Source organism: Juglans regia, chromosome 6 (genome assembly GCF_001411555.2).
Source record: "Juglans regia cultivar Chandler chromosome 6, Walnut 2.0, whole genome shotgun sequence".
In the NCBI taxonomy this organism is placed as follows: domain Eukaryota; kingdom Viridiplantae; phylum Streptophyta; class Magnoliopsida; order Fagales; family Juglandaceae; genus Juglans; species Juglans regia.
The window spans coordinates 36,648,638-36,666,483 of NC_049906.1; the positions used below are offsets into that span (position 1 = coordinate 36,648,638).

Here is a 17,846-nt window from a genome sequence, read left to right on the forward strand (position 1 = left end):
GTATATGTTGATGGAGTCGTCAGATTATAAAATTATTTTTAGTATATAATAAATCTAATGAATCACATTAAGACACGTCAATTTATAAAATACTTTTGTAAACTCTCTTTACGGTGGATTAATGTATATTTCAGGATTCGAGATTTGAGTTATTCATCCTTTACATTATTGATATAATAAAATTGAGTTCTTTCTATTTTGCAGCTCTATACTACACACATTAATGAAAAAAAAATTTAAAAAAAATTAATAATATATGTATAGTATAGGATTGCTGAGTAAAAAATTTAATAAAATTTGATTTACAATAAGTTATTAAACTTCTTTTCCAAATCAAATTTTGTCATTTGATGAATGACTTCTATACGACTTTATGAGCAGCACTACGTGGCAAACAAATGATGATTTTACTTTGATAAATTGATAGATTCGAGCTTGATGAGATTACTCAAATCATAGCAAAATCAGCGTTGTTTTATACATGTAGCAAACTCTTCAGCCCAAATAGGATTACAAAAACGTATTATCTAACAAGATTTATTATATTTCCAAGTCAATATGAAGAACACATCATTTACATCACTTAAATATATAGTAAGATTCAAATTTTAAAATTTATTTTTTAAATTAGATTATGACATATAAAAACTTTATTAGTCGTGCTCTATATATCGGGTTGAGAATATAATTTTCTATCTAACAATTGTTGTACTATCAAACTTAAATCTTATTTATTAGAGCTTTCAAGTCAAGTTTGAAGAGATTTGGCTTAACTTATATCATAAAACCAGTTCTATAAGAAATGATTGATCATTTCTTATAAACTTGCTCAAGATCTTATCTACTGGCAATGCGAGATTATTTATCAACACCCTCCCTCACATGCAAACTAGTATTTTTTTTCCTTGTCACAGGGTAAATAGTGTATGCCTCCATTCGTCGTGTGGTAGACTCTAATGCCATGAAAAAGACTATGGGCTTAACTCATCTCATAAAACTGGTTCTACAAGAGATGATTGTTCATTCATTATAAACATGCTCAATACCTTATCCACAAATAATATGATATTATTTCTCAACAACATTCATTGAGACTAACCAAGTTTATGAAGTCTCAATTCATCTAAACTCGACTTCAATTCAATCCCATGCATAATAAGAGATCAAGCGCACATGATCAAGGTTGAACTATTTGACTTTGAAAGATTAAAAAGAGCCTTACTAGAAGTGTTGGTCAATCAAATAAGATGAAGAACCTCTACTTCCACCTTCAAATCCCGTTCAGGTCGTCATAATCTAGTCTATCCATTATGGACATCTGATCGAGCAAAGGCAAAATCGTATAAACTTACCCGAATACATGTCTAAAATCGACGCATCAAGCCAACTTTGGTTGAAAGAAACTGATGTTTTGAACAGCTCTAAGATGAGAAAAACATTAATGTTATCGAAATTTCAAGATATAGTTTCATAACATCCTCAAAATATTATTATTTTTTCTTGGTGCTTGACGCATCATATGATAAATTCATGAATCATCATAAGTCAAACATCCCAGCTAGCCCTACAACTACAACTACAACCACAGAGAGTGAGATCCCAAACATTTTGAAGCTTCAATGGGTCTTCACGCGCTTGAATCGCTAACACGACGAAACAAGCAAACAACCCCAAACAAACAACCCCTACTTTTCGCATTTATATAACCCAAGACATTAACCTCCGAGACAAGAAAGAAACAGGGACGCACAGAAACACAGCAACTTCATCAGCCTCCAAACATTCGTAAACCCCCATAAATATGCTTTCCTTTTGTTTTCTCAAGTACTACTTCTCATTCCCCTGACTCTCTCTCTCTCTCTCTCTCTCTCTCTCTCTGTGAGTACCCAATTCGTATAAGCAGCAAGATATGCAACCTTGTAGCAGAGAAATGCAGGGAATGAACTCTCTCTTAAACCCACCTCAAATCTCTCTCCAAGACCTCCATAACCAACAGCCACAGATCCAGAACTCTCAGATTCACCACCACCAGCATCACCAAGTCCAGAACTCCCACTTCGACCCCACCTCACAGGAAGACTTCTTGGAGCAAATGTTCTCCACCATCCCTCCTCCTTCCTATTCCTGGTCCGACCTCAACCCCACCAACCTTACCAAGACCGCCTGGGAACTCAAGCCCAGAGACCTCTCCGACGAGTCGGTTCCGTCCAACCATGACAACAACAATGTTGCTTTCCAGTTTGATGACGACTCCACCCTCGTCTCCAAGCTCCAAAACCACCAGATTAGTGGCTCTGCCAAGTCGGCTTCGGCTGCTGCCGCCGCGGCTGCTGCCTTGATGCTCCAGCAGCATCTCTTGATGTCCAGGGGTGTGAGCGGCACCGGAGCCGGCGAGTCTGGGCTGATTCAGATGCCGCTATCTTTGGGGTCAGACGACGTCGTTGATGGGTCTTCGTCTTTCAAATCTGCCAATCCGGTGAGTTATTTTTACAGAAAAAAAATGGAAACCGTCTTGTGAGAGTTATTTGCATTAATAATGGTGAATCATGGAGTTTTCTTTTTTCTTTTACAGGGAGGTGAGGGTTCTGTTCAAGCTCTGTATAACGGGTTCGCTGGATCTATTCACGCACCGGGTCAAACACCTAACCAGGCTCAGCATTTTCACCATCCTCAGGTAGTTTTTTCAGCTGAAATTTGATAAAAAAAAAAAAAATGAGAATTTAATTCGTAGGGTATTGTTTTTCGTTTATTTTACGGGGCGGACCTGTCCAGGGCCAAAACTACGGGGCTCCTGGTGCCGTGATGAACCAAGCTCCGGCGAGTGGTTCGGCCGGGAGTGCACCGGCTCAGCCAAGACAGAGGGTGAGGGCTCGGCGAGGTCAAGCCACTGACCCACACAGCATCGCCGAACGAGTAAAGACTTTTCCTTTTTGACTTTTGTGGACTTACTTTTTTGTTTCGTTTCACGCCCTGTTTGTTTTCTTACGTTTTCCGAGCAACCAAACGGAAGCAGTTACATATTATTAAGGTTGTATTCGTTTGTTATTCTCTGAAATGATTGGGGGTGATTTCCATATGTGGCAGTTACGAAGGGAGAGAATCGCCGAGAGAATGAAAGCCCTACAGGAACTGGTTCCCAATGCCAACAAGGTGACAACAAAACCAGAAAATTATTTATTATTATGATTATTATTTTTAGTTTTTAATATTGAGTTGAATTGAGTTGAATTAAGATGATAAAATATTATTAAATTGACGTGGTTTGATGTCATATATTAGATTAAAAAATTATTTTTATTGTAAAATAAATCTAACGAATCATATAAATTTATGCTTATTTTTATAAAATTTATTTTTAACTGTAGCATTTCTGTCATGTAATTGTTCCATAACCCTACGGAGTTGTACAACCATAAAGTAATAATAAAAAGAGCAGCCCTTTTCATAATTGGGGAAAGATTATTTACGTGATCGCATAAAAACATATATTAATATATTTATTATATGTTGGTTTTCTTTTTTTAATATAAATTGGGGGGTTTTGGAATGACAGACAGACAAGGCTTCAATGCTGGATGAGATCATAGACTACGTGAAATTCCTCCAGCTTCAAGTCAAGGTACAGAGAAGGCTCTCTCTCTCTCTCTCTGTACTGGAATATCGACAATTTTTAATTAATTAAATGCATGGGTTTCTGAAACTAAACTTCCATTGTGAGTACAGGTTCTGAGCATGAGCAGGTTGGGCGGTGCTGCTGCGGTCGCTCCCCTTGTTGCTGATATGTCACCTGAGGTACTTTGAAACTAAAAAAAACAAAAAAATTAGCTAAATTTATACATTTGAAATTTAAAAAAAAAAAACAGATTTAATTATTGAATAATATTATAAATATACAAATGTCGTACAAAAAAAATTAATTTTATTATTAAAAAATTAAATTTTTTCACATAAATTTTATATTTATTTATTTTTTTAAAGAGATCATAAAGTATTTATATATTCTATAACTATAAATATAATTTCTCTTAATTATTTATATTATGTTTTTAATATTTTTTTATTAATAGAGTATAGAGTTAAAATTTAAACTCAAAATCACCGCTCTGAATCATAATTTAAAGGCATTTACATTATATATTATTCACGTATCATAATTTAATTTAAAAAATAAATTTTAAATTTTAAATCTTATAAATTAAATTATAGTAAAAGTTTTCAAATAAAGTAACGCCGTATACAAACTCATGTATAAGCTTTATCCAAGTCTTTTTGTAAAAAAAATAACTTTTACGAATAGACTTGTACATATCATATCATTTCCGTAAGAAATACAGACAAATTGAACGATATAACAATCATCATGATCATCAAAGTCTTCCTCTCTAATTCTCAATCACTACAAAACGACAAAACAAAAGCAGCACGCGTGCTCACTTTCTCAGATTCCTTTCTCTCTCTCTCGCGCACTTTTTCCTCTGCTATATCTACAGACTACATCTATATATCTGTGTGTATATATGAAAGCTGCTTTTTCTTTCTTTATACGTATGACTGTCCCTCTCTATAATCTTTCGCAAAAAGAAATGAGTTTGATTTGTCGTTGTTGTAGGGTGGCGGTGACTGTATCCAAGCCGGTGGCGGCAATGGTGGGTCCCTCGGTGGGCGCAGCAGCTCCTCAAATGGCCACCAAACGGCGTCGTCTAACGACAGCCTGACGGTGACGGAACACCAGGTGGCGAAGTTGATGGAGGAGGATATGGGGTCTGCCATGCAATACCTCCAAGGTAAAGGTCTCTGCCTCATGCCCATCTCACTTGCCACGGCGATCTCCACCGTCACGTGTCATTCCAGGAACCCCATGATTGGCAATATTAACCACCACTCGGTGCTCCAATCCAACGGTGGCGAGGGCCCCTCCTCCCCCAGCATGTCGGTGTTGACCGTCCAGTCGGTCACTGTGGGTAACGGTTCCGGTGAGGCTCCCGTTAAGGACGCTACCTCCGTTTCCAAGCCGTGAGTTGACGGCGTTGACTGACTTTTTGGTCATGTAAAAGCAGTTTTTAGAAAGGAAAAAAAAAAAAAAAAAGAGAGAGAGAGAGAAAAAGAAGCAAAAGAAAAGTCTACGGAAATAAGGCCTCGGGGCCCTCTCAGCTTTTGGAGTCGTTAAACGACGCCGTATTTCCGTAGACTTTTTATGGGTAAAGCTAACTTCACCACCATGAACAACCCACCTAATCTCAAGAAGTCCCACTTGTTTATTTATTAATTAATTATTTTATCTTATGCAATTTGGTTATATTATTATTATTATGTCCTAAACTTTTCAAATGAAAGCGTTTTAAATACGCATTCATTATGTTATTATTGGAATTTTAGCTTTAGAATAACAAAGTACTGATTTTGTGATTTGTTTATGGATCAGAGGTTGTCTTTTGATAAAGTTTTATGTGGTTTTTGTCTCTCTCTTTTTCTTTTTTTTTTTCTTTTCTTTTTACTCTGCTAAAGCTACTTGCTTTGTGGGTTGGTTGGTCCAAGAGCAATGTGGATTGGGTATCAAGTCAACCACTCAATGATGTGTTGCCATGGGCTGAGTGGATAAAAGTTGATGAGAAACTTAAGGCTCGATTAGTTACTTGACTATACTTAGTTCAGCTGAGTTTAGTTTAGATTTAGACATTTCTAATATCTAAATATTCAATATTTAATACTCAAATCAGTAAAATCATCTCAACAAAAAAATTTTTTACATGTGGAATTTATAATTTTTTTCAACTCAACACCTTTTTATACGTGGACCCATAACTTTTTTCAATTTTATATAAATATATATAAACTCATCTTAATATCCAAATACATCTAAACTTATCTTAGGTGAGCTTCACAAAATTTACTCAACAATCTCAACTCACTAATATTCATAAAGAACTTAATTTCGCTTAACATCCAAATGTATCCTAGTAGGGTTGTGAGCAATTGTTAACTATAATGAGTTTAATCTATGTAATCAAGTGGAATGTTTGAAACTTGGGATTGATTTGAGCTTGAGTTCTCATTGACTAACGAAGCAAGTTGAGCTCAAAGTCAAACTTGAGTGGTTGGACACATCATTAGTATAAATCTCATCATTTAATCCCTTAGGAGTTGGCTCAAATGGTTGGAGTCTTGGTTTTTGGTGAATGCTCTTCTAAGTTTGAGGTTCGAAACTATGGATGCAAACAATTTCAAAGAGCCATGTTTCATCGACTTTTCATGTTGTCTTTGTGAAATCACCTTAATGATTAGGCCAACACGTAGAATATTTAATTAAATAGGATAGAGTGTAAAGTCAGAATTAGAATTCAAAACTTCCACTCTAATACTATTTGAAATTATTACTTGTTCCAAAAACTTAAGTTGGTGAAAAGAGATAAATTTAATTATTTATATTATATTCTCAACAAATGGGTTCGGATATCATTCAATACTTGACTCAGTTTATAGTTTTATTTACTAGGCTCAATCATAAGCATACTTGTCTTTTGCAAGCCTTTTTGTACCACCAAGCACCAGAATTTCAGAGAGATAATGGCATTTGGCCTGCCTCATATTGGCAAGATAGTCTCCCAGTAGAAATGGCTTCATTCTACCACTGAGCTTGACAACTTGTACTGATTTCATCCAAAATGTCTGCCACCGACCAATGAACATAGCCCTGCCCCTTCCCCTGCCTCTGCCTCCTCCACACAACTTAATTCATCATAATCTTAGAATTGTAGAATCAAATTCAATCAATTGCCTCCCCATCATCCGTTGATTCAGCTTTCAAAGCTTGCAGCCTTAGGTAATGACTAGGAGTACAAGCAATACTCATATTCTGCACTGCAGCACACCACATGCACTTCAGAATAATACCTTGGACATAATGTCAACCAAAAAGTAATTTTTTGTAGGGGAAAATAGATTAATAAAGTTAAATGAAGCCCCCAACAAATATCCCGAAACAAATTGTAATAGTGTAGTAAATAAAAGCAAATTGAATAGAAAATAGTTTCGATCACAAAATAAATTGCACACCATAAACTATATCTAGCATTATTCTTTCTTAACCAAAAGGTTACAAACAACTATTAGAGTGCAAGAGGAGTAATTCAACCTAAAAGTAATTAGATTCTTGAATTTATAACTCATCACTTGTAATCGAGCTTTAAAACTCGATTGACTTGACAGTGTGCTCGCACATTAGACAGTAAATTCATATATAAGATGATTTATAGAGTAAAAGAATTAATAATTTTTGTTTTAATTGCAACTTAAAACTCTCTCTAAATATCATCAAGGGTGTATATGGCTGTTAGGAACGATAAGAGAGAAAATAAAACAAAAAGTGGAATCAATCACACAAGGTTTATGTGATTGGGTAATGTGCCTACATCTATGGAGTTACAGAGAATTTTATTCATATGCTAATCAAAGATACAATACGGCTGTACAATAGTTTAATACAATATAATGTAAACCTCAACCAATCACTCTGGCCAATCCTTCTCTCTATGGCCCAAGTCTCATTAAAAAGTCCCTAAAAAATTGCAACGAATCTTTATCGGGTTGGGTCATCAAACTGGGCCCCGCACACAAGCAGAACTAGACTCCACACAAAGAAAGCCAACAATAGCTAACTGATTGGCTTGGTAACTTTTACTTGTGCTTTGCAAGCTATGGGGGTCTATATCAATGATTCTTGATTATAAACACCACTTTAACCATCCCTACTTCAAAGCTTTAGAAAATTCTATTACCAAATAGTATTAAATTCTTGTCTTTCATAATTTAAGCCCACCTAAACCTAATTTTCCTAATTAAGAAATGAATATTAAGTCCCCATCAGCAATGGTAATGTACAAAAAAGAGAGTCAAGTAGGTTGTGTTTGGGGAAGTAGTCTTTTAGTGAGTGAGGTGTTCTTTAGCTTTAGCTTCAATATATTCTTTTCTACCTACCAATCATTAAGCTAAGACATATCTCAAGATACCTTGAATATACCAAGGAAATAGGAAAAATTGAAGATAATCTTTTTCAGTTTTATTGAAAATGCTAATGATTTAGCATCTCGTTCAAACATCACTTACATTGAAATATCTTGTTTGGGCTAAAACAGAGCATTTTGTTTGATTATTTCCTTTTGAGCATATGTGTATTGAGCATTTTGTTTGATTATTTCCTTTAGGATATATAAATAAAATTATTAAATTTAGTGGTATTAAAATCGCCTTCAAACTTCAAGTCAAAATGATGTGAATCAATGAAGTTCATCAACTAATTAATTAAGTAGGTGAAACGTTACTTCATTTCATTGGAGAAGGCATCCTTAATTTAAGTTAATTAGGATACATTATTATATATTTGACAGCTGGAGACCAAAAACATTCTATGATTATTAACTTAGGTTAGTGGATGCTAACCTACTAATTGAAATGCATACCTAAGTATCAAAAGCATCTTGATGAGATTGACCTTATCACACACAAACATCAGCACCAATCCTTAAGATAGATGTCAACATGTGGGGGGAAGACATGTTCTCCACTACTTCTTGTCAATTTTCTGTTTCAAGTCTATCTTTTTCCCCTGCATCTGCTCCAATATGGAAGCTTTCTTGGAGGGGAAATTCCAATAGAATTTTCCACTGTCATGAAATCTTGAAATATACATCAGATAGTAAAACTAATATTTTCTAATTATTATAGACTTTTGGATTAGTTTGTGATTTAAAATGATATCAAAACAGCAGTCTTGATTCTTAACCCTACTCTAGGCTATACCTCTTAGTTAGGAAAAATTATTAGATATTATTGACATATGGACAACAAGATAGTACTTTCATACTATCACACAATATTATGCTTTTAATATGAGTCTCATGCTTACAGTAAGTCTAAATAAATTCATATTTACAAGTCGGTGTATATGACACATCATTGTTCGGCTCGACTATAATCTAAGTTTAGGCATGATTGAGCCCTAGCTGCCAGCCCATTGTCATTGAAAACCTTAGACATTTAAGTGCAAGCCTAGTCCACTAGATTTAAGAGTGGGCTTGGTTTGGCTTAATTCTTGTCAATTATTGTGTACTGCATTACTTTATCCGGCAAATAGGAGCAAGTAAAGCCAAACAATAATGTTGCAAAATCTACTGCATTATTTAAAACACTTACTATTGTCTGAGTTCATGTATCCCCATTATTCATCTGGCTGTCCATTGACAACAATTACCAATTGACAAAGAAACTAAAGGAAACTAAAGTTTACAAAAGTTGTTCGTTTACATATTTTTGTAGTGGTGATGATCCATATAGTATTACTAGCCCATGGTGTATGAAGGGGTTGGTAAGTTGATGACTGTGGTCTTGACCTTAGTCATCATGTTTATGCTGTTGGTGATTCCTTGCGACCCAATTCCACTATCCTTTATGCCCTGTCATGAAAGAAGAATTTGTTTATGTGCATTGAGATAATGAACTTAATAAGCTGACAGGTTTCTTGAGAGTTAGTTTACCTGGAAAGGAAAATGATCTGGTCCTCGAGCTGGTGCTGAGTTTATCTGAACTGTCCCAGTCTCCATTGCATCACTGATCAACATTGCTTTGTTGATGTCCTTGGTGAAGACACAGCCCTGCATATATAATTCATGTGTTTTGATCAAACAATGTGTGGGGAGAGATTAATCATATGCAGATAGGCTGACGAAAATTTAATCAATCATAGGTGTTTAATAATGGCTAAAATACTAAATTACTCTCTATATTTTCACTTATAGACAGATTGATCCCTTGGTTTTAAGTGCCATAAAAAAACCTCTAGTGGACAATCATAGTAGATTGAACTAGTGTTACAGGTGGTCAAACCTCAGATAATTCAATTATATTTGAGATGAGGGGATTGGTCATTGCCCTCTAATGAGCAAATGAGTAAATATCCATGTCAGGTGTAAGATGGACATTAATGCAAACAGTATGAACTTCAGGAGAATTGAAACACAATATTCAGAAAACTAGAAGAGATTAGATGTATACCTGGAGCCCAAAATTGCTAGCATTGCAATGGTGGATTCCTTCTTCTACAGAACGGATCCTAATAACTGGCAGAACAGGTCCAAATGGTTCCTCCCATGCAATCCTCATATTAGGCCTAACATTATCTAACAACAACGGCCAAATGAGGTTGCCCTCTCTTCGGTACTCTTGGCAAAGTGTGGCTCCTTTTTGTTTAGCATCCTTAACCAACTCTTCAATGTAATTAGAAGATGACTCTGACACCACGGGAGTGATATCGCAGTCCTCCTCAGGTGGCCCAACAGTCAACTTAGCAACTCTTGCTTTCACTTTCTCAACCAAGGCATCAGCAACAGATTCCATCACCAAGATGACCTTAACTGCTGTGCATCTTTGACCACTGTCATTAACATTGGCACCAAGCATTAGAAAATACCTTAGCAGTCACAGAGAGCAACTCCTATATATTATCAAAATATAGACAAGTAGATCATATAAGAAGTAGATCATATATAAACAATTAGGCTAAGTTTGATACTACAGAGAAGTAGATCATATAAGAAGCTTGAAACTACACCGAGCAACTCCTATATATTATCAAAATATAGAAGAATAATTCCCTTTAGGACTGGTCCTAAATGACTCCTTAAGACGTTGGCCAAGTCCATTCAAGCAACATCATCTCAGGTATTAATTATCTTGAATGCTGTAACAAACATTAGCAACACAATGATAAAACTTGAATCCGTAGTTGTTCCTGACTATATTTTCCACCATATCAAATCGAAAGTTATATAGTTAATGGAAAAAAAGATAAAACTATGTCAAATGGGGCATCCACTGTATAAGTACTAGCATATTGTTTGATTGAGGTATGTATAGCCAGTTTATATCTACAAAATGACTTTCTGAGTCCTGCAAACATAAGTCAATTAGTTTTCCTTTGTTATTGACAATAGATTCTAGTTGCAAAAAATTTCAATCTTCTTGTGCTTTAGTATCAAGAGCAATGGGGATTTCATGGAGCTAATCCCCAACATTTTCCCTCTTGTAAAATAAAGGAAATTTATGGAAAATCCTTGTACCTGTAAGAAAAGCCCCCTTTTATTACGTTTGCTGCTACCAAATCTAGGTCAGCATCCTCAAGTACAATGCAGGCATCTTTTCCTCCCAATTCCATCTGAAGAGGAACCATGCCTGCCTTTTTTGAAATTGCAATACCTGTGTCTCCACCAGTGAAGCTGAGCAAAACAACAATGCAAGTTAGAGATGACTAATCAAATACCTTACAAGGAAACAAAGAGCTATAATTTAGTGAGAAAGAAAGATGAACTGGATTTACCTTATACAGTTGACCCCAGGATGCATAGTAAGGAAGTCACCAATCTCAGAGCCTCTCCCAGTAACACAACTAATAAGGCCTTTGGGAAAACCAGCCAAGTGAAAACAGTGAACCATATGAAGAGCAGCAACAGAACCCTGAAAGGAAGTTAACGGTGAGATTAAGAGACATATTGTTGTAGTATGTGGCTCATATTGAGTGGAACACATATATAGAGAAAGCAAACTGATGCCAGGAGTGCAGTAGAGTGGAGTGAAGGGAGCATAGCGTACTGAGCAGAGCGGAACGACTAGGGTTAGTATAAATACATATGATGTAACCCTACTTTGACAGTTAGTGAAAATTCAGTCTCTCGCTCCTGTGGATGTAAGCATTCTGCCGAACTACATTAAATCTGTGTATTTTTCTTACTTTCTCACTCTTTTGCATACTTTTCATCGTAATTGCCGCACGTACCACAACACATATCCCATTCAAGATGACACAAAAAGATGGGGAAAATAAAATATTCAAGTTTGGATGAGAATGGTTGGAGATGCATATCTATGGAGGTTGCATACATTATTGCGAAGACTAAGTACGTAATAAGCTAATTCATTAGGTGAAGTACCTGGGTTGGAGGCTTGAGCACGATGGAGTTTCCAGCAATCAGTGCGGGAGCAATCTTTGACACAGCAAGATTGACAGGATAGTTAAATGGTGGAATGGCTAAAACCACCCCAATCGGAATCTGCAACATAAAGCAAATGTGATATATAAACCATATCCAATATCAATTTTTTGTATATACATGCATTCACGTATTTATATCTTTTCGTGTTTTGGGGGAAGAAGCATCATGTAACTGTGCCATTAAGGTAATTACGTTAAATTCATATAACCAAATAAAACCCACCCAGCAGCATAATCATGAATGTGCTATATAATGTAGAACATATACAGTCAACTTGAATGAACGGTAAAGCATATACATTCATTTGTTCAGTAGTTTTTAATTGTTGTTTTGTTTGGTTTTATCCTAGTTCATCATAAACTCCTCTTGCCTGAAAAAATTTATGGGCCTAACTCATTTATGAAACCGATTCTATAAAAAAAGATTGTTCATTCCTTATAAACATGCCTAAAATCTTATCTACAAGTAATGTGAGATTATTCTTTAACACCCTCCCTCATGTGCAGGCCAGTATTTTTTTTCTGATCCTTGTCACGGAATAAGTAGTATGGGCCCTCATTCGTCCTGTGGCAGGCTCTAATATCATGAAGAAATTCATTGCCTTCCTTCCACTCACTCACGCGTTCCCTTCTGCGTGCGTAAAGAACTGTTTAGATAAACATTAATACGCATCAATAGACATGAGCTGTTGTTGATATCGATGGATGACAAAAGCTAAGCTAATATGCTTAAGCTCTCATCCACCTTCCACTCCATACTTACATCAATTCAATATGAATTCAACAAGCAGATGACCTAGAAGTTCAGGGCAAGGCACCGCTCTGTTCGTTCTGGGTTTGCATTTCACATGCATGAGAAATATATCTCATCAAACCTATCATTCTCCATGAGTTATCATGCCTAATTTACCGTCCAATGCTGCATTTTTTGTGGGACTCGACCTTTCTCTATACTCTCTACCTATCACTGCCCATTATATTTATTAATCAAGATCTTATTATCATTGTGTTTCCCAAAGTTATCATCAAATTTCAGATACGCCATCGGAAAAGAAAGAAACTTTCATATGGAATTTAGTCAAGAGTAAAGATTTCCATTTATTTTACCCTCATCTTAGAAATTAAAGCAATCAAAATGTATTTGGTAGACTAAAATGCAAAAAAAGAAAATGGAGGAATGAAGGGTTTGTTGACTGCTGGCATGCGAACAAACAGTGGTCTCTTATCATGACAAAGAACTAGTTTGAACATGGACTGCTTATTTAACTGCATATTAAATTAAATAATAATAATAACCTAGGTGTCCGGTTGTAACCATGGTTTTCCTCCGCCACAAGTGAGGCCTATCAATAAAATTGGAGTACCGTCCTCTTTCTAAAAAAATATTAAATAATAATAAAGGTTGTATAGATAAAGATGAAGATACTGGGTTGTAGAATTGATAACAACATTTCCGCAAAAATTGATAGGAAGTATGACAACAGAGGAGAGAACCAGGACAAACTGAAGGAGTATGCTGAGGAAATATTAGAATTTGTTACTTATGGTTTTAAAGGATTGGCTTTTAGTGAAATTGTTTCAAAAGATTCTCATCCATTTCTTATCTCCATTGTCAGACTATCAGACAGAATAACGCCATCAATAAATAACAGTATTTCTACAATTATTTTATCCAAAGAAAGCAAGGATGTGTATGAGCTGCAAATGTAAGAATACCGATTGTAATAATTTTGCCAGAACTAACTACAAAATACTTCATCTCACTGTATTAATTTAATAAATCCATATTTCATGAAATTCATTATTTAATAAGAAATCCATCATTAAAAGGGAAAAAGTGTGGAAAATGTTACCTTAGAAGTCAGGCAGTATTTGGTTCTCTCATTTCCAGGAAAACTATCAGAAACCAAGAACTTTCCGTCTCCCAGAATCCTAACCCCCTCTTCAGCACAGTAAGAAACCAGGTCCCCAGACCTCACAACCTTCATCAAATCCAAATATTCATACCAATTGCCTTCATAAACCAATCATTAAAACATGTATATAAGCATGATTCTAATACCTCAGTTACTGAATCTTTAGCTGGTTTTGCGATTTCTTTTACGAGACACTCAGCAATTGGGGCTTTATGCTCTTTGAGGATAGCAGCAGCCTTGTGAAGAAGTTCTGCTCTCCTCCAAAGAGGAGTCTTGGCCCATGATTTCTGAGCACTTTTTGCCGTTTCCATGACCATATTTACCTCTTCTTGTGTACAAGCTATTGCGATAAAATAAGAGTAGTCATGAGAAGATAAGTCCCTGATGTAAATCAACTAACTTTGAAAAGATCATAAGTTTTGCTGGGAGTTGTGACTGGTTTTGAGGATCCAAGTTAACAATTTTGCTATAATTCTGCTTGAAGTTTTAACTTGTTACACTTTTCTTTCCACCATTCTTTGACTAACCAAAGGAAGTGTAGTTGAAATGTGTACATTTATGTCATAATTCACAGAAGATGCTCAAGCTTATTGGCATTCTCAATCCTAAAACCACAACGAATTGATATCACCCACTTTTAATTACCTAGTACATGGTTTTTGCACCATTGAACTTCTATTTCTCAAACTCTTGCATGATCAATAGTTACAAAGATAACATCAGACATTATGGGTCACCTAAAACTTGTGTAACTTAGATTCCTTTAGAACACCCCAAAACTTAACAAACAGATTCTCAGTTCGAGCAAAGAAAACATGAACCAAAAACTTTTTCCTAGTCCAAAACAAAGCAAGATGGTCACCTTGAACCTTGTACTGCATCTTTCTCGTAGTTGGGTTGACGATAACAACACTTTTCCCTGAAGATGATCTCTTCCACTCTCCTTCTGCGTAATACTTGTACACATCTCCGTCCAAAATCTCTGAGAACACTCCAGTCCCAGCCATACTTATCAAAAACTCAATAAAGAGAAACAAACTCAAGAAAAGAAACAACTTCAAATGAAGCCCTCTTCCACTGATCCCTTGAAAGTGTGTGTGTGTGTGTGTGAGGAGTTTCTGGTGTAGTTTGGTTTTGATGTTCTCTGGTAATCATACATATAAGGAGAAGGTAAGCCACACCTTGCTCCATCCTTCAATGACATGGGACAAAATGGGTTGGTAATATTGGTAATTAGGTGGTTCAAAGCTTGCCAAATCAGCGACTCAATTACTTTCTTTTTTCTTTTTATTTATTTATTTTTCGTTCATCATGGATGTTTTTTTTTCAAACGATTGCATGCCAACAAAATCAGCTACCCTCGTTTTCTTCACGAGTTCTTATATGTATGTGAAGCTGTATCTAACTTTTCATTTTTCATATTTCATATTTTTTACATAAAAAAAAAATGAGAGAGAGAGGATATATAGTTTTTATAAGAAAAATGTGATTCTTACCACTCATTCTTACCATACTGCTGAAATTTTTTATTTTTTATTACTTAATGATTAAGAAAAAATATGTTTTAATAATATTATATTTTTAATTTTTTTTAAAAATATTTAAAGTGTTAAAAAATACATGTAAGAAAAAGTAAAAAAAAAAACACAATTATAACTAACAGTAGGGAGCGGTGGCTAGAGCCACCCTTTTTATAATGTTATTACGTGGAAATCCCTATGCAATTTGAGAGTTTCTTGTTTTTTCTTTTTTCTTTTTGGCTTTAGATCACTCTTATAAATGCTTCTTTATTTTGCAGTTTTAAGTAAAATAACTAATAATATGTCGAAATAAAGCTTCCATTGAATTATGTAAAATAAATGTAAAATACATATGGGCTAAAGTGTTTCAATTCTCTACATTTAACAAGCACTATTCATCTTTGTAAATATTTTTTATTATTTATTTCTTTTTCCTAATCTTTCTTTATATTTCACATTTACATTTTTATTATAAAACATGAAAAAGACACAATATTATTAGAATATTTTATTTTAATAAAAAGAAAAATACTTATGTAAATTTTCACAACATGCATGATAAAAGGATATATATATATAGAGAGAGAGAGAGAGAGAGAGAGAGAGAGAGAGTTTACAAAAAATAGGATGAATGATTTTTTTTCATGTTTATTTTCTTTTTAACTTTTTATTGGCCGGCTATTGATGTGATTTTGACAATAGAGAGAGAGAACATTCACATTAATATACGAAAAATATTGAAAGATTTCATAATATTACAAATTTAACCGTAGTTAAAAAAATATTTAAAATGAATAAAGAAAGAAGAATAAATTGATATATGGTATATATATTGATAAAGTTGTTTGATAAAATAGAAAAAAGTACTAGATTTTGTTCTTATTAAGTAGTCATGTTAAATTATATATAGCTAATGCTAGTCAACCTTAGCCCACGTACGGCCTTTTTCTTAGTTAATTGTTTACAGAAAGTACGTAGCTCATGAGATCACAGGCTGATATATATATGTATATATATATGTATGTATATGTACCAAATTTTAATATATAGTCTATGTTTTTTGTGATAAAGCCGAGCATTTAAGTATTTATTATAAAGATGAGAGCGTAATATATATCATAATTCGTTAAAATGATATAAGATAAGAATATTGAGGGGGCGAGTAAGGATTGTTTGAATTAAGGGTTCTTGCATCAGAAAAAAGATCAAGTCAAGAGAGAGTGAGATAATGAGATTTTTGTAAAGAGATCGTGAGATGATCACATGAGCAGCTTGCACAAAAACTTGCCAAATTACTTTGTGTCGTCTTTGAGATTTATGTAAATCAAGTAGTTTCCACGAAATGTAAATTAGAACCTGATGAATTGATCATTTTGCATGACTCGATCGGATTCTGATCAACAGTAGGATACGTGTGCAAACGGGGATACGCATGACAAATACCAGCCAGCTACATGATCATCATGAGTCATCAACATGAAAGTTCAAGAACATGATCGAACACAATGATCAGTAATTATATATATTCAGAAACAAGATCAGTTCAAACTATAAATATCAATGCCAACAAAAGGAAAAAAGAAAGATTCATGATTAACATGGAGATCATTAATCATGTGGAATGACTGAAACAACTGATGAAGCTATACACGGCCTGCAATGATCGCAACAAAAAGAAAGAACCTGAGTAGTAGAAAGCTGTGCCATGCCTCTCCTCCTCTCTTCTCCTTGGTGATGATCCTCTTTCACATCAGGGAGATTTATTTGATAAAATATACAGAAAGTTCTCCTTGATTTCATCGACTCTAGCGATAGTATCACTGTCGTACGTTATTGCAGTTAACTCCACAAAAGTAAGTTGGATCCAACGTGGCTAATCATGGGGGGACCTTACAGAAGATTTGAAAACCAAAACTAATTCCCTCATTTACAAGTCAAGTCGATGTTGGCTTATCAATTTTATATAAGATATCATGAATTAATTATTATTAGTTTATAAGTTTTTATCTTATATATATATATATACATATATATATATACATATATATATATATATACACTTAATTCTTCAGATCATGATCGTAGTCTAGCTAGCTGCTCTCATGCATGCATGCATATGATCCACTTGGCAGTTGCACCAGACCATTTGCCATGCTATGGATCAGCCAAGAATGCATCAAATATACAATATTGTCGATGGCTGATTGCTCAGCCATCACCACTGCTTAGGACAATGTTGGCTGGAATGCACGTATGTACGTGGACCTAAGTGCCATTTTCTGCACGCAGAGAAACACACATGTAGCATGCATGTCCTGAGAGAGAGAGAGAGAGAGAGCAGTAGTTATTCCTGGTTAAATGAACTAAAAG

The 17,846-nt window shown here is 34.9% G+C and overlaps 2 protein-coding genes across 2 annotated transcripts; one reads left to right on the top strand and one right to left on the bottom strand.

Annotated features, from left to right (window-relative positions):
• The first annotated feature begins 1,547 nt into the window (after positions 1-1,547).
• Positions 1,548-5,408, top strand: LOC109012891 (bHLH transcription factor RHL1). Its single transcript, XM_018994780.2, has 7 exons — positions 1,548-2,476; positions 2,573-2,674; positions 2,773-2,913; positions 3,085-3,150; positions 3,554-3,619; positions 3,724-3,792; positions 4,610-5,408. Exons 1-7 carry the CDS (start codon positions 1,910-1,912, stop codon positions 5,015-5,017), a joined length of 1,419 nt encoding a protein of 472 aa, XP_018850325.1. The 5' UTR covers positions 1,548-1,909; the 3' UTR covers positions 5,018-5,408.
• Positions 5,409-9,150: 3,742 nt separating this feature from the next.
• On the bottom strand, positions 9,151-17,289 carry LOC109012892 (NADP-dependent glyceraldehyde-3-phosphate dehydrogenase-like). Its single transcript, XM_018994781.2, has 11 exons — positions 17,160-17,289; positions 16,833-16,926; positions 14,819-14,938; positions 14,103-14,296; positions 13,894-14,022; positions 11,979-12,098; positions 11,369-11,505; positions 11,112-11,267; positions 10,048-10,426; positions 9,531-9,647; positions 9,151-9,449 (listed from the first exon to the last, which is right to left on the bottom strand). Exons 1-11 carry the CDS (start codon positions 17,274-17,276, stop codon positions 9,336-9,338), a joined length of 1,677 nt encoding a protein of 558 aa, XP_018850326.1. The 5' UTR covers positions 17,277-17,289; the 3' UTR covers positions 9,151-9,335.
• Between the last annotated feature and the right edge of the window lie 557 nt (positions 17,290-17,846).

Excerpts from the sequence above, each read along its gene's own strand:
- LOC109012891 (XM_018994780.2), top strand. The coding sequence starts at position 1,910 with ATGCAACCTTGTAGCAGAGAAATGCAGGGAATGAACTCTCTCTTAAAC. Across the intron at positions 2,914-3,084 it reads CACACAGCATCGCCGAACGA|TTACGAAGGGAGAGAATCGC; the intron begins GTAAAGACTTTT and ends CATATGTGGCAG. Across the intron at positions 3,151-3,553 it reads TGGTTCCCAATGCCAACAAG|ACAGACAAGGCTTCAATGCT; the intron begins GTGACAACAAAA and ends TTGGAATGACAG.
- LOC109012892 (XM_018994781.2), bottom strand. The coding sequence starts at position 17,276 with ATGAAATCAAGGAGAACTTTCTGTATATTTTATCAAATAAATCTCCCT. Across the intron at positions 14,939-16,832 it reads CAAAATGATCAATTCATCAG|AGATTTTGGACGGAGATGTG; the intron begins GTTCTAATTTAC and ends GAGTGTTCTCAG. Across the intron at positions 14,297-14,818 it reads GATGCAGTACAAGGTTCAAG|CTTGTACACAAGAAGAGGTA; the intron begins GTGACCATCTTG and ends TTATCGCAATAG.